The sequence below is a fragment of the Schistocerca piceifrons genome, chromosome 9 (assembly GCF_021461385.2).
Source record: "Schistocerca piceifrons isolate TAMUIC-IGC-003096 chromosome 9, iqSchPice1.1, whole genome shotgun sequence".
In the NCBI taxonomy this organism is placed as follows: domain Eukaryota; kingdom Metazoa; phylum Arthropoda; class Insecta; order Orthoptera; family Acrididae; genus Schistocerca; species Schistocerca piceifrons.
The window spans coordinates 219,452,060-219,468,015 of NC_060146.1; the positions used below are offsets into that span (position 1 = coordinate 219,452,060).

At 45.7% G+C, this 15,956-nt stretch overlaps 1 protein-coding gene across 1 annotated transcript in view; it reads right to left on the reverse strand.

Moving 5' to 3' along the window:
* Positions 1-15,956, reverse strand: part of LOC124716877 (ATP-binding cassette subfamily C member 4-like) — a 193,344-nt gene that overhangs the window by 72,440 nt on the left and 104,948 nt on the right. Inside the window, exon 14 of the mRNA XM_047243429.1 lies at positions 4,522-4,672. Coding sequence (XP_047099385.1) covers positions 4,522-4,672 — 151 coding nt within the window. The remainder of the gene's footprint in view (positions 1-4,521; positions 4,673-15,956) is intronic.

The following is a 15,956-nucleotide window of genomic DNA, read 5'->3' on the forward strand; positions in this document are numbered from 1 at the left end:
TTTTTGTTGCTGTGCTCTGTTTTCCGTGTTGTCTTCCAATGGACTATGGGGCTTTTCTTCCCCCGGAATTTTTCTTTTAGTGCTTCGCCTGCCTGGTGGATAGTTTCACTCTGCTCTGTGTTTTTATGAAACAAGGGACCGATGACCTTTGTAGTTTGGTCCCTTTAATCTTTAACCCACCCAACCAAAGAAGAGAAAAAGGGGGGGGGAGGAAGGGAAAAATTTCGTGTCGTCTCAAATTTTTGTAGGGCTATGTAGTGCTACGAACAACATTGTAATACTCCCCACGTGGTGTGAGTGTTGCGAGGGGTGACACGACGTTTAAAGGTCACCTTTTTTTAGTCATTTTCAACTAGCTCGAAAACCGCAGCTTCTTGAGAAACTTTTGCAGACTGCCTGTACCTCCGCAGCAATTGCTGTCCAGGTCTGTTATGTGCGTATGCGAACTAACCCACCGAGCTTGTGTTCATGTAGTGGAGCTATTTGCAGTTTTGTAAGTGAGTCAATTTGTCTCGAGACGGGATGCAACGGTTCACGAGCGAATCAGTGTATGTATGCAAAGGCCACATTTGGAGTAACGCCATCAGATATGTGTGGTCATTTCCCTCTCAAGTTCATTTCGTGCCCTCCCCCTGTTTCCAGTGCTTCACTATTTTTGTCGGGTGGTACACATCTCGATAAATGATCATGACGAAAAAACCGGAGAAGTTAGAGTTCCTGCGAAGCTTTGCTGACCGCCATTCTCTAGACGCGCTCATCAAGAATGGGACTGTGAGGGACGCGGTTAGGGGGGGGGGGGGGGGAGGAAGGCGACAGGGAGTGGTACCTGGTGCTCCGTGCGTCACTCACTATGAGGGGGCTCGTGGACTGTGCACGAATTAGCTTGGTGCGTAAGTTCGCAGCGTCTTTGTTTTGCATGTTGGTATTCCGGTTTTAGCCGGCCGCTGTGACCGAGCGGTTCTAGGCGCTTCAGTCCGGAACCGCGTTGCTGCTACAGTCGCAGGTTCGAATCCTGCCTCGCGGATGGTTGTGTGTGATGTCCTTACGTTAGTTGGGTTTGAGTAGTTCTAATTCTAGGGGACTGATGACCTCAGATGTTGAAGTCCCATACTGCTTAGAGCCATTTGAACCACTTATTCCAGTTTTATTTATCGATTGTCATTTTTAATGTTAGTTCACTGTTGCTATGTTTGTTTACGTATTGTCATTTTGTAAATCGGAGATAGTGAGTGATGATGTGGACGATAGAGTATGGAGTGCCAAGTGGTGAAATCGGAAAATTTCTGACACAATTTTGTGTTTGCGTTCAATAGCGGAATGACAACAGCTTTTGGCTCTAAGCACTATGGGACTTAACATCTGAGGTCATCAGTCCCCTAGAACGTAGAACTACTTAAACCTAACTCACCTAAGGACATCACACACATCCATGCCCGAGGCAGGATTCGAACCTGCGACCGTAGCAGTCTCGCGGTTCCGGACTGAAGCGCCTAGAACCGCACGGCCACCACGGCCGGCTCCCTCGTTTTAAGGAGGATCATTTTGACAACAGCGACTTTCCACTTTCAGGAACAGTTTCGGGGTTTAATGAAGATCGTTTAAACGCATTGATCCATAATAATCCTCGCAAGAGTACTCCAGAACTAGCATACGTGGTGAATTACGATCATTCCACGATACTGCGACATTTTCATGCAATGGGGAAGGTTCAAAAATCGGGTGGAAGGGTACAGCATGCACACAAAACTCAACGGGTGGCCGTATGTGCAACTCTGCTTGCCCGTCGTCAACAACACCGACTGTATCGAGCACTCTGCACGAAGAATACAAGCGCCAAAACCCATATGGAAGGAGGCGTAGACAAGCACAAACAACACAACCAACCACATGGGAAGACACATACACGAGCACAGATTTCGAAACGGAGGAAGGAACACTAAGTGAACATGATTCAGAAGGGATCAACATGTAAGGGACCAAAACCAAGCGCTTCAGTCTGGAACTGCGCGACTGCTACGGTCGCAGGTTAGAATCCTGCCTCGGGCATGGATGTGTGTGATGTCCTTAGGTTAGTTAGGTTTAAGTAGTTCTAAGTTCTAGGGGACTGATGACCACAGCAGTTAAGTCCCATAGCGCTCAGAGTCATTTGAGCCATTTTTGAACCAAAACCAACAGTGTGTGACACTGCGTGCCACAATACAGTCACAAACAACGCAACGATCATAAAACAAGTAATCACCGGCACCGCATACTGAGACTGTAGTAATGAGGTAATGTCGCTTGGGAGGAGAAGGCTCGAAGAACTTCTATTCCGAGGCTCCTCCACCCCAACAGCATCCTGCATAGTGTTTAAAGTACACTGCACACAAGCAGTAATGTACTGCTCGTCTTATTGTGTGCAGACAGAAGTATATTCTCTTCTCTGTTCAAAACTATAATCAGTGAATTTCATATATCAGGACTGCATTAAGTTATTTAAGGAATAATGCATTCAAGTAGCAATGAACTATATTCTGTTTCAACAAACAAGTTACAAACATAAGTGTATTTCTCATGTGAAGTTAAAATTCGTGTGTTCCATGTATGAAGTGCTCAATCAACATTTAATCTGTATAATATGTGTAAACATACATTAGCGCAAACCATTCAGGTGAGAATAGCTCGAGGTTGTACCGAGACCTTCTCATCTGAAATAGATAGAAATAGGCCATTACTAACCAACATGCTACTTAGACTGTATTACGCATCCAAATACAGCATATCACTTCCCTCTATATATTACAAATTATTCTTAACCACGCTCATTTTCTTTTTTTGTATTTTTCTTTGAGATTTGCATTGTATAAATTATATTCTCCTCAACTAGGTGGTAACAAATTATATGGAACCATTTTAACAATTGTTAAGTATTCAATTCGCTGTAACCTAGAGAAATCTATATATATATTATATTCTTTATATTATTTAAAAAGCATTAACAAATGTATACCAATAAGACTGTAACAGTGAGAAGTCTTTGCTATTAGATTCAGAAGCATCCAAAGCACCTTACATTTGAAGGCGGTCGGTTACTCTGTACTGTTAATGAAATAAATCAATGTCCTGTATCACTACTGGTGACGAGAAATGATGTCTTTATGCTAACGTAAGGAAAAGAAAGGAATGATTGAGCTCTAACAAAGTAATAACTGCCCGTATAAAGACCTGCCCACATCCACAAAAGATAATGTTAAGCATCTGGTGGAAGAGCGACTGTGTGGTGTACTACGTATTACTAGTGAAGGGGAATATATTACTGGTGACTAAAGTCTCTATTATGTACACCTATTGTTCCCATTAAACTTATGGGAAAACGCTACGAAGTTACGGACTAATCTCGTATAAGTACGGCTGAAAAATAGCTCTGTCCCTTTGATGTGACGGTATAAGCACACGAACTGTTGAGGATAGTCGGTGGAAACAAATAGTGGCTCTTAGTTTCTTCTGGCCAGAGACAGATGTAATTTCAGATATTAACAATGTCGACTGTAGAGAGAAGTGGTACTTTTCTCCTCGTGTCCTTCCTGTCAATGAGATACAAGAATCAAATGGAAGAAATGAGAAAGAGGTTAGCAGTCAAGCAGAAGCATTCCTGCGAAGTGTTAGGAGCCTGTTTTGGAACAAAGAGGTCTCACAAAAAAATCAAATATGTAATTCCCAATAGCGACCTGCGCATCTGTAACGCGGTTAATGAAGAAAAAGAGACGTAAGCAGATTATTGGCACGTGAAATGAGGTTCCCCAGAAGTAGTTAGGAGTAACAAGGACAAATAGGATGAAGAATGAAAGGGTAACGGAAACAGTGAAACAGGGACCCTTTCAGAGCAGGACAGAAACATCATGACTAAGATGGCATGGGCACTTAAAAAGAATGCAAAACAAGAGAGTTTCGAGGAAGGTACATGAAATGGAAATGTGAAGGAAACAATCAAAGGGAAGACCGAGGGACAGACGGCTGAGAGGATTGGAGGAAATTTCTGAAATTTCGATCCCCGCTGTCATGTTAATATGCCAGCTCTAAACCGATTTTGGTACACCCGTCAACCACTGCTCTGAGCGTCAGCTGTCGAGACGCAAAGGTCGCTGGGTATTAACACTAACAGAAGTTAACTATTCACGTTTACGCGTTGCCAAAATGCACGTACTGTGCTGTGTTTGAACTTATTTCACCAACTCAACTTCAGCTGGGAAGGAGGGCCCTACGACTGCAGCAGGAGGGCTCGACTCACACCGAGCGACGTGGCGAAGTGGTTGGCACACTGGACTCGCATTCGGTAGGACGACGGTTCAAACCCGCGTTCGGCCATCCTGATTTAGGTTTTCCGTGATTTCCCTAAATCGCTTCGGGAAAATACCGGGATGGTTCCTTTGAAAGGCACGGCCGACTTCCTTCCCCTTCCTTCTCTAATCAGATGCGACCGATGACCTCGCTGCTTGGTCCCCTGCCCCACACAATCCACTCAATCAACCCAGCTGGACTCACGTTTGCTCTCGAGGCTCTTGGCGCTCCTGGAGGCCGCGCCGTACACTCTAGCGACGCAGAAGATGGCGCACAGCGCGAGGGCCATCGGCAGCAGCGACTGATAGTCCACTATGGCGATGACCACGCAGTGGCCCAAGATGTTCAGCAGCAGCTGGAATTTCGTCAATTTTTCCGTTTACTAATCTGTTGGCGAAGCAATTGCCTATATCTACACTATTACACTACTGGCCATTAAAATTGCTACACCAAGAAGAAATGCAGATGTTAACGGGTATTCACTGGACAAATATAATATACTAGAACTGACATGTGATTACATTTTCACGCAATTTGGATGCATAGATCCTGACAAATCAGTACCCGGAACAACCACCTCTGGCCGTAATAACGGCCTTGATACGCCTGGGCATTCAGTCAAACAGAGCTTGGATGGCTGCCCATGCAGCTTTCCGATACCACAGTTCATCAAGAGTAGTGACTGGCGTATTGTGACGAGCCAGTTGCTCGGCCACCATTGACCAGACGTTTTCAATTGGTGAGAGATCTGGAGAATGTGCTGACCAGGGCAGCAGTCGAACATTTTCTATATCCAGAAAGGCCCGTACAGGACCTGCAATACGCGGTCGTGCATTATCCTGCTGAAATGTGGGGTTTCGCAAGGATCGAACGAAGGGTAGGGCCACGGGTCGCAACACATATGAAATGTAACGTCCACTGTTCAAAGTGCCGTCAATGCGAGCAAGACGTAACTGAGACGTGTAACCAATGGCACCCCATACCATCACGCCGGGTGATACGCCAGTATGGCGACAATGAATAGAAGCTTCCAGTGTGCGTTCACGGCGATGTCGCCAAACACGGATGCAACCATCATGATGCTGTAAACAGAACCTGGATTCATCTGCGAAAATGACGTTTTGCCATTCGTGCACCCAGGTTCGTCGTTGAGTACACAACCTCAGGCGCTCCTGTCTGTGATACAGCGTCAAGGGTAACCGCAGCCACGGTATCCGAGCTGATAGTCCATGCTGCTCCAAACGTTGTCCAACCGTTCGTGCATATGGTTGTTGTCTTGCAAACGTCCCCATCTGTTGACTCAAGGATCGAGACGTGGCTGCACGATCCGTTACAGCCATGCGGATAAGATGCCTGTCATCTCGACTGCTAGTGATACGAGGCCGTTGGGATCCAGCACGGCGTTCCGTATTACCCTCCTGAACCCACCGATTCCATATTCTGCTAACAGTCATTGAATCTCGAGCAACGCGAGCAGCAATGTTGCGATACGATAAACCGCAATCGCGATAGGCTACAACCCGACCTTTATCAAAGTCGGAAACGTGATGGTACGCATTTCTCCTCCTTACACGAGGCATCACTACAACGTTCCACCAGGCAACGCCGGTCAAGTGCTGTTTGTGTATGATAAATCGGTTGGAAACTTTCCTCATGTCAGCACGTTGTACGTGTCGCCACTGGCGCAAACCTTGTGTGAATGCTCTGAAAAGCTAATCATTTGCATATCACAGCATCTTATTCCTGTCGGTTAAATTTCGCGTCTGTAGCACGTCATCTTCGTGGTGTAGCAATTTTAATGGCCAGTAGTGTATGTAAAGAGAAGCAACTGTTTAATTTTGTTACCAAAACTTCGGATATTTACACCATGCTCTAATAAACATGCGGACAGACATACGCCATATATTTTACAGTATACACAAGGTGGTCAGAAAATCTCTGAAACTCTTGAGGGGAACAATGTAGGGCAGGTTATACTGGGACATACATGTTAAGAAAAAAATTCGATACGTTGAGCCGTTTCCAAGCTACGTAGCACAAAAATTAGCCAATCGGGGCGTCGCTCGCTGACATTCAACCGGCCTGCCATATGCAATGTTGCCCCACGAGGGCTTATTTGGGTCAGCAGAAGCTTGAATGCACGCGCGCGACGTCCCGACCATACTGTACAACGTACAGGATGTTTCCGTAATAATGTGCAGGAATGTAGCAGGACGTAGAAACTGCTCCACTGAACAGTTTGAGGTAGGGAACCTGGGGTCGGACAAGCCAGCTTAAGGAGATGTGGAAGTAAAGTTCTCTAGCACTTTGTCTAACATTACTGTTTTTCAGCTTATTTACGACTAGGAGGCGTACGAGTTTACATGTACTATGCTGTTTATTTACATGGACATTCTTTATTTCCTGCAAGGAAACAAGGAGGACCAGGAAGTCATGATGCAGGTTTTGTTTACTTTACCTGCCCCTAAGTTGGCTTTGTTGTATCGTATGTTCCATGACAGAACGTGGTATGAATCAAAGACAGACCCATCCATTACTCAATGCTATTCAGAGACGTACAGTACAATACGGTGGAGCAGTTCCGGTACAATATTTCGTGCTCAATGGATTGCAAGAGGAGAGCCCATTCCACGGCCTACGAGATCACCTGACCTGAATCCTCTTGATTATTGCCTATGGCGATATCTAAAATCACTTGTGTAAGAGCCCCCAGTGGATATGGAGATGGAATTATTTGCCAGATATGTAGCGGTATGTGATGTGATTCGAAACGCGGCAGGAGTATTCGTCAGGGTGCGTGACAATCTTGTTCGCCGATGTCAGTGCTTGCATTGAGGTTGATGGCCGTCATTTTCAGCACATTTTGTGAGATACAGTACAAATGGTACGTTCATTGTGTCAACAATGGTATTAGTAGCTTCCTTTAAGTAAGGTAAATAAAAAAGTCCACAGTAATGTCATTCTATTCCGCTGGTTTCTCCGACCCCAGCTCTCTACCTCAATCTCAGTGGGGCATCCTCTATCTCATGTTAAATTTTTGCACGCTCTTACTGAAACACAGTGTATAACGGGAAACAATGTTTCCTGTAATCTCGAAAAGCTTTTGAACCATTTCTTTCGAAGTTTTACACGATACACTAATAAAAATTCGGATGGACGTAGGCTATATATTTTTTAAACGAAAAGACACAAGTTTTCTGTTAAAGCGACTTCGAGAAATAAAATGGCATGCTGTGCTATGAAAATGTGCGATTTAGTTTTCTTTCTCGCAGTTACTTTTAACTACTGCAACGGCATGTAAACCAATAGACAGATTGTTTGTCTCATATATACAGTATATATATTCCTTCTCCTCATATATAATTTTAAACAAACATTGTATACACAGCAATGTTCTGTCTTCTTTCCTCGGCGCCGTCGGTTTTACGGAGAACAGGGAAGTTGTATTTATGGCTTACCAGCTTATGATTAAAATACTACTATGGAGTCTGTGTTGTCTAAAAATTTGTAATGCTAGACATTCGCATATTAAAAGTATTAGAAAAACTGTCATTGAAGCTACATTGACGGTCATAGGTCGAGCACTGCTTTACGCATTCATTTTAACCGACACCAGTTACCAGTCAGTGTTTGGTTAGCACTGGAAATATAGAAGGCTCACGGCCAGAGGTAGGGGAGAGAGGAGACGAACGAGAGAGAGTGGGAGAGAGGGGGGGGGGAGAGAGAAGGAGGAGGCAGAAACAGAGAGGGAGGAGAAGGAGACGGGCAGTGAGAATGGGGAAAGGAGTTTGGGGTGTATATCCAATTCCCACAAGTATTCAGCAATTGCAAAGCAGTACTCCACTCGCTATAGTTGTATAATTACGAAATACAACACAGGAGATAAGGCTGAAATGTTTGGTCGTATACATGGGGTTAGCTTTCACAGCAGGGGCAACTAAATGCAAATACGAGGTGCAACAATAAAGTAATGAGACTGATTTTGTTTGCAAGATGTGGCAACCCTGCAGGCTTGCATAGGCACAATATCTTTGACCCTGGTCTATAACCTGCTTCTCGTACAAGCGGCACATCGATGCAACTGCTCAGTCCTAAGTTGTGCTGCAGTAAGATAACACGTGTTTGTGTCTCTAGTTAAGGAAATGGAAACGCAAAATATTACGCAACGGCATGCCATTCTTTTTTGCGCTAAATTGGGTGAAAACGCGCTGACAACATACGGTAAGCTTCAGAAGGCTTTTGGAGAGGAGGTTATGTCAAGAGCTCAAGTTTTTATTGGGCATAAAATGTTCAGTGAAGGCAGAACGGATGTTGAGATGAAGACAGCAGTGGACGACCATCAAACTCACAGACGGATGTCAACTTGGCAAGGGTGCGTGAACTCGTACGATCGGATCGAAGATTATCCATGAAAATGATTGCTGAAGAACTGAACATCAACCGAGAAACGGTTCATCTAATATGCTACTGGCCATTAAAATTGCTACACCTGAAAATGACGTGCTACAGATGCGAAATTTAACCGACAGGAAGAAGATGCTGTGATGTGCAAATCATTAGCTTTTCAGAGCATTCACACAGGGTTGGCGCCGGTGGCGACACCTACAACGTGCTGACATGAGGAAAGTTTCCAACCGATTACTCATACACAAACAGCAGTTGACCGGCGTTGCCTGGTGAAACGTTGTTGTGATGTCTCCTGTAAGGAGGTGAAATGCATACCATCACGTTTCCCACTTTGATAAACGTCGGATTGTAGCCTATTGCGATTGCTGTTTATCGTATCGCGACATTGCTGCTCGCGTTGGTCGAGATCCAATGACTGTTAGCAGAATATGGAATCGGTGGGTTCAGGAGGGTAATACGGAAAATCGTGCTGGATCCCAACGGCCTCGTATCACTAGCAGTCGAGATCACAGGCCTCTTATCCGCATGGCTGTAACGGATCGTGCAGCCACGTCTCGATCCCTGAGTCAACAGATGGGGACGTTTGCAAGACAACAACCATCTGCACGAATTGTTCGACAACGTTTGCAGCAGCATGGACTATCAGCTCGGAGACCATGGCTGCGGTTACCCTTGACGCTGCATCACAGACAGGAGCGCCTGCGATGGTGTTATCAACGACGAACCTGGGTGCACGAATGGCAAAACGTCATTTTTTCGGATTAATCCAGGTTCTGTTTACAGCAACATGATGGTCACATCCGTGCTTGCGACATCGCAGTGAGCGCACATTGGAAGCGTGTATTCGTCATCGCCATACTGGCGTATCACCCGGCGTGATGGTATGGGGTGCCATTGGTTACACCATTCGGTCACCTCTTGTTCGCATTGACGGCAATTTGAACAGTGGACGTTACATTTGAGATGTGTTACGACCCGTGGCTCTACCCTTCATTGAACCGCTGCGAAAATCTACATTTCAGCAGGATAATGCACGACCGCATGTTGCAGGTCCCGTACGGGCCTTTCTGGATACAGAAAATGTTCGACTGCTGCCCTGGTCAGCACATTCTCCAGATCTCTCACCAACTGAAAACGTCTGGTCAATGGTGGCCGAGCAATTGGCTCCTCACAATACGCCGGTCACTACTCTTGATGAACTGTGGTATCGTGTTGAAGCTGTATGGGCAGCTGTACCTGTACACGCTATCCAAGCTCTGTTTGACTCAATGCCCAAGCGTACCAAGGTCGTTATTACGGCCGGAGTTGGTTGTTCTGGGTACTGATTTCTCAGGATCTATACACCCAAATTGCGTGAAAATGTAAGCAGTTCTAGTGTACTATTATCATCTGGATTTCTTCTTGGTGTAGCAATTTTAATGGTCAGTAGTGTAATAACTGAAGATCTTGGTGTGAGATAGATTTGTGCAAAAATGGTCCCCCTAAAGTCGTCCCATATACTGTGTAGCATACTATCCTTGGGTGCGCCCACGGGGTCCTCCCCTGGTCATTCTGGCTGCGATCACCGATGTTTGAGAACTCAGAGCCTTTGTTCAGCCTGCAGATGACGCGCGAGTCTTACTGTAATACTTGTGAGTAGGTTGGGGTCTGGGCTTGCTGTTGCTGGCCAAAGCAGTGACGATTTTCCCTTGACTGCAGGTGTTTCCCAGCACCCGTTGGAAACAGACTTCTGAGAGGGCCAGATAGGAAGCAGCACTTGCTGGCGCGATCAGGACATGGCCACTGGAAATGCCTGCATTCTGCTGTTGAGCATGGCTGGCTGAAACGCGTGGACGTCGAAACAGTATCATGGAGCGTCCGGGAGCTCGTGAAATGAACCAGTGCAAGTGTAAGTTCCAACAACACACTGCCCCCTTTCATTCACAGAATATTAGATAGCAGAATGTCAAGTAAAAGTAGTATCAGACGGTAGACTGTATCGAACAAGAGCTATTTGTAAAGTCTAGCGCGGATGGTGGCACATTTCGCGTCTCTGCGGCGTGACCCGTAGAGGAACACGCCACCTCACCCAACTTTGAATCAAAATAACAATGCGTTCACCACTGGCGGTACATCGTCTGTTTCCAATAGAGTTTTCCGGTGCACGAAGATCACATTGGAATCTTGTACTTTGTCTGCAAATAAGTAATATTACACTTTGTGTCCATAGATACATACATATTATTCTTTACTAGCGACCCTCAACTGTTTCTACTGTTAGCACGGAGTTTGTATCGACGGACACGTCTTTGGCCTGGAATCTCATTGACTCGAGTAGAACTGTCTTCAGTGATGAATCACGCTTCTAACGGAGCTTCAATGAGCAGCGAGGACGAGTCTAGAGATGCCCTACGCAGTGGTGAGATATCAGCCTGACTGTTGCCTATCGTATGGGCCGGCAACCAGGAGTGATGGTCTGGGCTTCCATGTCTTTTCTCTTTGCTTGTCATCTGCAGAAACCTGCAGCACAGCGATACTGCGAAGATATTATACACCCCATTTTGTTGCCCATCGTGGCAAGCCGTTGTGGTCTTAGTTTTCAGAAATGCCCATCCGCACACGGCCAGAGTTTCTGCTGCATTTCTTTGCGCTTGCCAAACCCTACCTTGTCCGGCCAGGTCGCCAGACCTCTCCCCCCTGAGAACGTTTGGTGCCTTATGGGCTGGGGCCCCCAACCAAGTCGGAATTTTGACGATCTAACCCGTCAGTTGGACAGAATTTGACATGATACTCCTCAAGAGGACATTCAACCAGTCTATCAATTAATGCGAACGTGAATAATTATTTGTGTAACGGCCAGAGGTTGACCAACACATTATTGACTTGCTCAATTTATGAAGTTCTTTCTCTTGAATAAATCATCCAATTTTCCTGAAAATGTAACCATCTGTTTGTCTGGACATCTACATCACAACTACCGATTTAATGTCCATTCGTATAATCTCTTCGTGCTGTGTCGTATTGCGTGCATATTGGATGAAGTCCCAACCTGCTGCCGGCAGCTGTGGCGGAACAGTTCTAGGCGCTTCAGTCCGGAACTGCGCTGCTGCTACGGTCGCAAGTTGGATTCCTGCCTCGGGCATGGATGTGTGTGATGTCCTTAGGTTAGTTAGGTTCAAGTAAAATCTAGGGGAGTGACACATCAGATGTTAAGTCCGATAGTGCTCAGAGCCATTTGAAACCAACCTGCAATTGCGAAAACACTGAGCTCAAGGTGCAGTTCAATGGTAGTATTCTCCGTCATGACAAGAACCCCAAGTATCTTGGCAGCACACACGACTGCACTTCATCTTGCAAGAAACATCTGGAAAACACATCAGTCAAGAAAAAAAACTCTCAGAAACTTCAGGAGAAGCTGTATGGCACCATCTGAGGGGCACCAGTGGAGATTTTGCGTACATCGGCTCTTGCACTGTTTTTTGCGGCCGTAGAGTCTCATGCTCCAGTGTGGTCTAACAGTTGTCATATCAGCCTCGGCGATGCACAGCTCAGCAACACGATGCGTCTGATTATTGGTAGAACTCCTATCTCCTGGCTTCTCCTGCTAAGCAATATCTACCAACACGGATTCGTAGAACTGAGACCCTACTTAGAGATTAATTCAGTATACGAGAGAATATGTGTTCTGGCATAACCAGAAGCACCTGAACGAAGACGCAGAACGCAAGACCAGAGAAGGCTGTGAGGATACGCCCAATGGCGCGCTGAACTGGACCGCGTCAAGAGCGACACCTGGAAGAAGTGAATATAAGCGTCGCTCCTGCTGGACTCGGCCGCTCAGATCGGCCCAGTCTCAACGGACATTTGTGCTGCGCTATCAGATTGTCGTGATCCGTGTCAAGTGCTTACGTGGACTTTGTGTATAGCAAGAAGTTTACTGTTTTCATGCCGCCTCTCGCTAGCGACATTTGCTGTAATCGGAGTTAAGTATTGTCTATTTACTTTCTACAAATAAAACTACTGATGTTATTTCTTTGAATTGTTGTATTTCATTCTAAGAACGTTACGTCCTTAGGCACCCTATTAGCGGCGAGTGAGCAAGACTCCGCAATACGGAACTAACCGTTCATCACCAAATAGCTGTCCTACGAAGAAATAGGCTTCTAAAGAGACACCCATCACTGCTCTACGCTGAACAGCTAGCTACAAGTAACACCAGAGTAAGAGATCTCTGGAACAAGAACTGCCAACACGTCGAAAATCACCAAGAACGAGTGTGGTGCGTGAAATACAACTGTGATACTGTAGGTGTCGAACTTGTCAGGAAACTGTGTGTCCAACAGAATCCGCACTGGGTGTGGTCGGAGCTCTGACTCACTCTATAAGTGGGGTTTTGTGGAGTTCCGAAATGTGGCTGTGGTGCACTGAAACACTATATCAGACGTATGAGGCAGGAATGAATCGCATGAGGCTGTAAGGGTATGTAGAATGATCTTATGAATGCCAGTGGCACTAGTGCAATGGATTACAAGCCTCGATATTAATATCTAGTCGATTTATTTTTCTTTTAGGCAGTGACATTCATTACATATTATGAATGTACTGCATATGTGTGCTACGCGAATGATGTCTGTGATGTGCCCGTTTGACACTATGGCCCGGCAGTACACCCGAGGACTGTTCAGTCAAGAAATACGCCACCAGAAACTTAAGATTCGTTCGATACTATTGTTTAGTGTGAAAAATGTTCCCATAGAACATTCAGAAAATGTTACAATTTTAAAAAAGCGAATTATCCGACACTACTCAACCTGAAACTTCCTGGCAGATTAAAACTGTGTGTCAAACCGATACTCGAAATCGGGACCTTTGCCTTTCACGGGCAAGTGCTTTACCATCTGAGCTACTCAAGAACGACTCACGAACCCGTCCTCACAGCTTTACTTCTGCCGGTACCTCGTTTCCTACCTTCCAAACTTTACAGAGCACACTCCGCTGTCGAGTGAAAATCTCATTCTGGACCACTCAACCTTTCTCAGAGTTTACTTAAGTAACTCAGAGTACAACAGGAAGACTCTCGAGACGCCTCAAAAACTGAAGTTCAGACAATTAACCAAACCCGCCCCAGGATTGGTAGGCAGGGTGAGCAGGGAACAGTAACACTATAACATGTTGGTTATGGAATGAAGCAACTTTTACACCGAAGCGTCAAAGGAACTGCTGTAGGCATACGTGTTCAAATGCAGAGGTATGTAAACAGGCAGAATACGGCCCTGCGCTCGGCAACACAACAAGTGTCTGGCACAGTTGTTAGATCGGTTACTGCTGATAAAATGGCAGGTTATCGAGATTTAAGTGAGCTTGAACGTGGTGTTATAGTCGCCGAACGAGTGTTAGGACGAAGCATCTCCAAGGTAGCGATAAAATGAAGATTTTTTACGTACGACCATTTCACGAGTGTACCGTGAAAAAAAAACATCAAACCTCCAACATCGCTGTGGCCGGAAAACGTTCCTGCAAGAACTCGAACAAAGACGACTGAAGACAAACGTTCAACGTGACACAAGTGCAACTCTTCCGAAGATTACAGAAGATTTCAATGCTGGGCAGTCAACAAGTGTCAGCCTGCGAACCATTCAACGAAAGACCATCGATACGTGCTTTCGGAGCCGAGGCCCCTCCCATGTACCCTTGATGACTGCACGACACAAAGCTTTACGCCTCGCCTGAACCCGTCTCTTTTCAAATTGTATTCAGTGGATTGGAAGAGCAGTTGAACGGAATGGACAGTATCTTGAAATGAGGATATAAGATGAACATCAACAAAGGCAAAACGAGGATAATGGAATGTAGTCAAATTAAGTTGCGTGATGCTGCGGGAATTTGATTAGGAAATGAGGCACTTATAGTAGATGAATTTTGCTATTTGGGGGGCAAAATAACTGATGATTGTAGAAGTAGAGAGGATATAAAATGCAGACTGGCAATAGCAAGGAAAGCGTTTCTGAATAAGAGAAGTTTATTGACATCGAGTATAGATTTAAATGTCAGGAAGTCGTTTCTGAAAGTATTTGTATGCAGTGTAGCCATGTATGGAAGTGAAACACGGACGGTAAATAGTTTGGACAAGAAGAGAAGAGAAGAGAATAGAATCTTTCGAAATGTGGTGCTACAGAAGAATGCTGAAGATTAGATGGGTAGATCACATAGCTAATGAGGAGGAATAGAATTGGGGAGAAGAGGAGTTTGTGGCACAACTTGACAAGAAGAACGGACCGGTTGGTGGGACATGTTCTGAGGCATCAAGGGATCACAAATTTAGCATTGGAGGGCAGCGTGGAGGGTAGAAATCATAGATGGAGACAAAGAGATGAATACACTAAGCAGATTCAGAAGGAAGTAGGTTGCAGTAGGTACTGGGAGATGAAGAAGCTTGCAGAGGATAGAGTAGCATAGAGAGTTGCATCAAACCAGTCTCAGGACTAAAGACCAGAACAACAACAACAACAATGCAGTGGATGGACGTGTACAGGTTCAGAGACAACCTCATGAATCGATGGTCCCTGCATGTCAGCAGGGCACTGTTCAAGCTGGTGGAGACCATGTAATGGCGTGGGTCGTGGAGTGATATGGGACACATGATACGTCTCGGTACACCTCTGACAGGTGACACATATGTAAGCATCCTGTCGGATCATCTGCATCCGTTCGTGTCCATTCTGCATTACGACGGGCTTGGTCTATTCCAGCAGGGCAATGCAATACCCCACACGTCCAAAACTGCTGCAGAATGGCTCCAGAAACACTCTTCTGAATTTGAACACCTCTGCCTGCGCATCAAACTAAGCAGAGGTGAGCCGGCCACTGTAGCCGAGCGGTTATAGGTGCGTCAGTCCGGAACCGGGCTGCTGCTGTGGTCGCAGGTTAGAATCCTGCCTTGGGCATGGATGTGTGTGATGTCCTTTGGTTAGTTAGGTTCAAGTAGTTCTAAGTTGTAGGGGACTGATGACCTCAGCCGTTAAGTCCCATAGTGCTTAGAGCCATTTCAACAGAGGTGATTATTATTTAGCATATCTGGGGTACCTTGCAAAGTGCTGTTCAGAAGAGGTTTGCACCCCCTCGCACTCTTACGGATTTACGGACTGCCCTGCAGGATTCGTGGTGTTAATTCCCTCCAGCACTACTTCAGACATTAGTCGAGTCCATGCGGCACTTTTGCGTACTTCGTTATATTACACAGGTATACCGGTTTC